The sequence below is a fragment of the Halyomorpha halys genome, unplaced genomic scaffold (assembly GCF_000696795.3).
Source record: "Halyomorpha halys isolate HHAL.00 unplaced genomic scaffold, Hhal_1.1 Scaffold726.1, whole genome shotgun sequence".
NCBI lineage: Eukaryota > Metazoa > Arthropoda > Insecta > Hemiptera > Pentatomidae > Halyomorpha > Halyomorpha halys.
Genome location: NW_027116696.1, coordinates 261,934 through 269,371, shown reverse-complemented (window position 1 = coordinate 269,371; position 7,438 = coordinate 261,934). Strand labels below are relative to the sequence as shown.

The 7,438-nt window shown below is 30.1% G+C and overlaps 1 protein-coding gene across 1 annotated transcript in view; it reads left to right on the top strand.

The window, feature by feature from the left end:
• LOC106685727 (proteasome subunit beta type-2) overlaps positions 1 to 3,737 on the top strand; it is a 4,834-nt gene extending 1,097 nt beyond the window's left edge. The window contains exons 3-4 of the mRNA XM_014428559.2: positions 130 to 292; positions 2,965 to 3,737. Of these exons, the coding sequence (XP_014284045.1) occupies positions 130 to 292; positions 2,965 to 3,137 (336 nt within the window). The 3' untranslated portion in view covers positions 3,138 to 3,737. The remainder of the gene's footprint in view (positions 1 to 129; positions 293 to 2,964) is intronic.
• Positions 3,738 to 7,438: the final 3,701 nt, after the last annotated feature.

Genomic DNA, 7,438 nt, shown 5'->3' with positions numbered 1-7,438 from the left:
CCTTTTTAAATAATTGTATATTATTAAATAATTTATTATTGTTCGTAATATTTAAATTAATTTTATATCCAATAAATTATAGAAAGATATGAACTCTTCTTTTTAAAAATAATAATTTTTATTTTTCAGACTCCTTACCAAGTAAACTTACTCTTGGCTGGTTTTGATAAGGAAAATGGTGGTGAACTCTACTTTCTTGACTATTTAGCGTCATTTCAGAAAGTACCTTTTGCAGCCCATGGTTATGGTGGCCTTATTTCATACAGTATTCTAGATCGATATGCAAAGAAAGGTTACATTAAAGTTATATATTTAATTAATGCAAAAGATTAATTTTTAGTTCAGCTGGAAAAGCAAAAGGTCTCTTTTACACTATGACTCTTAGTCAGGTGACTGGTTTCTTGACCACAAAAGTTCCACCTAAATATTTCTCTTTTCAATTGGGTTTTTTTTCTCTATAGGTTGTATATTATGTTACTTTCTAATCAATTTCAATATAGTTTTAAATTCTTATCCTAACTTAACCTTATTAATACTTTCATTTACCAAAGTATAAACTAGATGGTATGAGAAATTATTGCCATTGTAAAAATTTGGAATCTCAGTTTTCAATGGAAAATCAAGTTTTAAGATCCTGTGAGTACCAACAACCAAGTCTCGCAAAATGTTTGGTTGTTATATGTGAAATTTTATATTTAAGTTAGGTATATGTCTGGGAAGTGACTGCCGTGTGGGTTGCGCAGGTTCCAGTGCCCTCGGTTCGGAACGGTGTGGGTTCGATTCCCAGCTGGGGCAGTCAACATTAATTTTTGGGCGGTCCTGAAGAATGAATCTTGCCACTCCCACCTTGGTTAGTATGCAACGGCAACTTATCTAAATAGTCTAACAGTGCTCAAATACCCAATTTTCAAAAACATTTTCCTCTAAAATACTTCAATTTTGTTTATTTGAAGTAACTAATCCTCTCTTGTTAATAGAAATCAGTTTTGTCAAGAGATATAATTATTTATGGCAGTTCATTTCATTTAAAGATATTCAAGATAAAATAAATAGGATTACATGGGATAGAAAAAATACTAGGGCATGAAACACATTTTTAAAGTCAACTAACTACCTCCTGGATTAAAGACAAAAGTATTGAAAACATTTGTATACCCGGTAATTTCATATGGGCCTCAGATGTTGTCGTCAACAGAAAAAAATTATAGAAAATTAGGAGGGACAATCTTGGATTGGATACCGAGGGAACACAAGAGATTGAGAGGAAGACCAATTATGAGATCGTGCAAAGAGAAGGAGACTGTTGGGCAATTATGGCTGTCACATAATCGATTACCAATCATATGCTGGCCGCAGCAAATATTATTAGTCAATTTCCATCTTATCTGATTCACCAAAGATTTAGGGTCTAAAAATTGGCCGATGCGCAAAATTGAACAGAATTGGATACAATTTTTTTCACTTTCATCTTAGTAAATACCTATGGTGAACTCCTATGAATTTTTTTTTTTTTTTTTTTTTTGTGCCAACACAATAACATTAACAAATATCTCGAAAATTTCAAAACATCAATATTTTAAATAACCAGTTCTTTAAGTTGTGGAGAATCTTAATGACAAATTAAAACTTCAGGGTTTAATAACGCTCTTCATTTTATCCCTCATACTGTTTATTCAATTGACCTTATATTTATGGTTTCCCAATTTTTATCATCATTATTAAAACTTAGTATTGATATAACTTAAAAATGTACACAAGACAGGAGCTATTAGATGCTATTAGTAGATTGCAGATACTGCAATACTTGATCTACCAGTGTCTAGTTGCTTTTTCTGCTCAAAAGACAAGTCAGACCACTATTTGCTAGGTGTTCTAGTGTATGTAATTTAGCTTTAAGTTCAAAAAATTCTTTTGAAATTCACTATAATTCTAAAATGACATAATGTCTGTTTTGTTTTTTTTCTTCTTTCTCAGAGAGAAAGAGTTATTACTTTTATTTGTTTATTAGTTTTATATTAAAATTTGTTTTGAATGATTTTATCCAGAATCGTGGTGTAAAACATTGACAAAATCATCACCTGATAATCTAAAACTATTGACAGTGAATTTTAGATTTGCCATTGTTTATAAAAATCGACTTAAAGAAATATGCTCCTCCACTACTTCACAGGTCAAGCCTGTTGAGGAATAATATTTTTAACTCAATATTAATTGATTCTCTGCTGATAATGCTTTAAAAATAAACCCAGATCCAAAATCATCCACTGTATCTTTGCTAATATTGGTTTGATTCAAATTTTTTTTTTGTTAGATAATTTATAAATCTTTCACATTGTCAGATATATAAATTGAGAAAATCCACAAACCACATTTAGTATTATAAGACCAATATATTTGAATATAGTTGACATTTAGTTAATATTAAATATAATTTATATATTGGGAGAAGATAGCTAACCGTATTAAGTAGATTGTAGGAAGATAGTGCGGGTGAGGGTCAACAAAAGTATCAAAATAGTAAAAGAAAACTATTTATTGTTAATTGGGTTAATTAAAAACAGTTTTCTTTTACTATTTTGATTCCTTTATTGACCACCACACTGACTATCTTCCTCCAATATAATTTATGTATGTTAAAGGTGTAGTTCACAAACAGATGAATATGTTGAAATTTTAATTGATTATAATTACATTAAAGATTATTTGGAAACAGTATAGATTGAATTTACTTTAATATTTTTTAATAAATATTTGTTTGACCAATGAATTACCCAAGAGAAAAAAAAAATCATTTAAACATTTACTAGAAAAATGCAGTTAATTAATGAAGAATTATGCTACTTCTTATCTATTTTTTTTTTTTTATGTGTGAAAGAAAATTATTCTTCTTGGCAGCATATTTCTTTACTTTATATATATTTTCACTATTACTATATTAATTCTTATCCTTCTACACTTTTTCAGATATGACACAAGAAGAAGGGTATAATGTATTAAAATTGTGTATAGCTGAAATTCAAAGAAGATTGATTGTCAATTTGCCCAACTTCAGTGTTCAAGTTGTGGATAGGAACGGCAACAGAGAGCTAAAATCTATTACTAAGGAAGATATTGTAGAGCACTTGGCAAAGAAATAATGTTGAAATTTTTTCATTTTTTTTTCTAATAAATTACAGTTTCAGTAATATTTTATAAATAATCTGTTTAATTTTGATTTATTTGTTGGGAATGATATATCATAGTTTAGCCATCATTGCTACAGTTACTGTATACTTATGCCTTATGATTTTACAGTTTCTGTATAAATATCCTTTCCTTGGTGTACAATGAGTTATTTTGTCATCATAGTTAACAAATTAATATAATCTACAATATCCGAAAACTTTATAAATTAAAGTACTTACATATTACATATCTGTCCAGACCAGTTGTGGCTTATAACCTGACACCATAAAGTCCTGTGAATTGATGCCCCAACCACAACTGAAAAGGATCTGTTGGGGGTTTGGTTACCTCTTGAACTAGCAGAAGTCCACAGTTGTGATCCAAGTAACTTTGTAATAATAGAGTAGGTTGTAACCCACATTTGGCCTGGACAGAATAATACATATATACCTTTTGATAATCTAAACAATCTGAGTTAAAAATGAGTTTGTCCTTGTAAGTGCTCATTGTGGACTTTTCCATTATTTTCTTACAATTTTTATTTTCCTAGAAATAAAATGCAGAACTTTGAAGGATGTATGTTTGTGCCCAAAATGTTCTCTATATTACCATGGCTGCCACACCGATATCACTTTGAAAAGTTGAGACTTACCAAATGCATTTGTTGTGATGATTTTTAATTTGTTTCTATTGAATATTTAATCATTGAATGATTTTCAATGATTTAAAAACCTTGTTAAACATTACTTGATCAAATTTCTATGGTTTAAGTCTGTTCTTATACCCCTCTTTGAGTATGCCTCAACATGTCTCTACCTAGAGGATAAAGATGCAGGAAGCTGCTACAATGATTTGCTGCTATTAAACAAGCCAAAAAACTATAAAGTGCTGAATACTGTATTGAAATACACAGACATATCTTATATTAGTCTAGTGAGATTTCAAGTTAAGCTAGAAGTAATTGTAAACTGATTTCTTACAATGGAGTCTGATGCAAAACTGTTTAAAAAGAAAAATAATGGTAAAAATTTTACCATTCCCTTGGAAATGCTATTGATGTTTTGCAAAGTGGCTGCTGGCTATTTTTAGGTTTAAACTATAACTAGTAGCTTAGTTATGTAAATTAAATGTTACAGTTAATGTCCATTATTTGTTTAGAGATTGTTCAATTTTTTATCTCGACTAAACAACAGATGTACTAGAATATATACTACTATATATATATATATATAGAACATACTACTATATAGGAATAGAACATTTAACTCCTCTTGAACAAATAAAAGCCATTAAATATGGTTGTACATTATTACAAAATAACGATTCCAGAATTAAATTTGAGTCTAATTTTTTAAATAGAAAATTAAACCTTTGCTTCGCCAAATATGTCAATTTATATCAAATAAAAATTATCCATTATTTATCTTATGGTTATATAATTGCAAATTAATTCTTACATCAAATCACATAGGCCATTTAGATATTATACATATTTGGTATTAGGTAAAATAGGTGAAAAGGAAGAGAAGACACACTATTTGTTTTTCTTCCTTTATATGAATAGGCAGGTAATTCGTTTATTCAAGGAATTCCCGGAACTGCCTCTTACAGTAAGAGAATTGTTAGTTAGTCATACTTATTTGTGTTTCATTGACCGCACCCCCAACCATCTTCTTCTCATTTATCATCCACGGTCAACTATCTCTCATAATTAAGAGAATTGTCTTTTCTGCTGGGAAGAAACTCGTTTCACTTAATCCATTTGTAAATAATATTAAACATAGCACACTTAGATTGTAACAATGGCACAATTATCGAAGTCAAGAATGTTGTTTACTTTAAAAAAAAAAGTTTAAATGATAAACACAAACATAAAGGATTCAGTTCATAATTTAGCGCCTAAATTTACAATCGTATAAGTGTTTGATATAATAATAATAAAATTAAATTTTAAGCTTATATGATGAAGATTACTTTATAAATGGTTTTATATGTATAAATAATTGACCTATGCTACCAACTTTTTCACTGTTTTCAACGAAAACATGATCAGTGCATGGAACTAACTTATCATTTACGAAAATTCGCGATTTTCTATCAGCTCTAATAATACTGAAGGTTCTACTTTACTTTTCCTACCAATTCGCTTCATTTTCACAACTACTTCACCTCCCTTGACACAAAAAATGACATATATTTCATTTACCTCAAACATGAAGGGTACATTTCTCACCCTTTTTCCTTACCACCCCACTCCAGTAGTATAAGTTTCAACTCAAAATTCGAAAAGTGCCGGGCTAGCATATCTCTGGCCCGGCAGAATTGAACACGTAGTAACTCGCCATCTTTTTGGGTATTAATTCTGAAACTTTAGTACTAACTAGTACCAATTAGGTACTAATTCGTGTATGAGTTTCAACTCAAAATTCGAAAAGTGCCGGCCCAGGGACATGCACCTGATTCCAAGAACATTCGTCACTTGTGTTTACTTGTTCTTTATTTAGAAATGAGTAGTCATAAGTTAGATTTAGTAAACTATAAATTATTAGTAAAAAATAAAAATATCCTGTGTGATTTTTCAATAAAAATAATGTAAATATAAAATAAGACATTTACATTATTGCACATAATTTCGGTCTCTAATATTGAGTACCAATATTCCGAAGCTATATATTCGCGTGATTTGTTTGATTGACTAATTCGTTTTTAGCAATATATAACAATTACAAATAAAAATCGCATAGCGGTAACTTAACAACATAACAGCATTATTTCACCATTTATGTATTCATACTGTTGAAAGGTTTGTTACATATTTAAATTGTTATATAGTACCCATACAGTTAAGAAATTGGCAATGTATAACAATTAGAAATAAAAATGATCACATAGCGGCAACTTAACAAAATAACAGCATTCTTTCACTATTTATGTATTCATAATGTTGAAAGGTATGTTACATATTTAATTTGTTATATACTACCCATACAGTTAAGAAATTGGCAATGTATAACAATTACAAATAAAAATTACCACATAGTGGTAACTTAACAACATAACAGCATTATTTCACTATTTATGTATTCATAAATTTATTAATTATGATGTGATCGATCTTGTGTTGTATATTTGATATTATTTTGTAAATTGATCTTATTGATTTTTTGATATTTAACTCCATTGAACCAAATTAAAAAAGTTTGCAAATAATTTTTTTTTTTCCTACGCCACAGGAAGTGGGCTATTACGCCATTTTCCCTCTCGCAGTCCAATACAATTTTACTCTTCCTCTTAGTTGTTCCGCATCCTACTCAACATCTCAACCAACAACATCTTCTAGACCAATACACGTTAAAAGATGGTCTCCCATGTTGCATAGAGGACATTTCGGGGAATCTACGATGCCAATTCAATGTAGGTGTTTTGGAGCAGATCATGTCCTGTTACTAGCCGAAAACAGGCCACTCTCTCAGCTCTGCTATGATTGGCGGGGATTCGTTTATCCTTATGCAGTAGGCTCCCACAACCTTCCTTCCGCTTGAACTTTGTGTCTAGCATTTGTTCTGTCCTTACAATAAGAGCTTATAAGTGATTTCACTGTTCTGTAGGAAAGTGGTAGTTTTCAAATACTAGATCCCTTCCAACGACCGCTTCATATAATTATCCACATCAAAATCAAGCAACGATATTTTAATATTGGACATTGATATTTTAAACATCAGTTTTTTTTAGTTACATTCTTTGTTCCAACAACCATTTCTGACTGGTCGGAACAGACCTTATGTTTCTGAAATAGATGTTAAAAAAACAACAATATTTTAAAACATCGATGTTTTTTTGAAAATGTATTGTAAGCAACGATATTTAAAAACATCGTTGTTTTTGGGGTAATCCATTGTATGCAACGATATTTTAAAACATCGATGTGTTTTTTGTAGTCGATATTCCATTCTTTGTTTAAAACCCACTTTTGACAGGCCGTAATATGCGTAGTCGTTGGAACAGACCTTATGTTACTCAAACGGATGTTCAAAAACATCGATGTATTTTGGGAAATGTATTATAAGTAACGATATTTTAAAAACATCAATGTTTTTTGTAGTCGATGTCGGATTCTTTGTTTAAAAAACACCTCTGACAGGCCGTAAAATGCGTGATCGTTGGACCAGACCTTATGTTTCTGAAATAGTTGTTCAAAAACTTCGATGTATTTTGGGTAATGTATTGTAAGCAACGATATTTTAAAACATCGATGTTTTTTGTAGTTGATGTC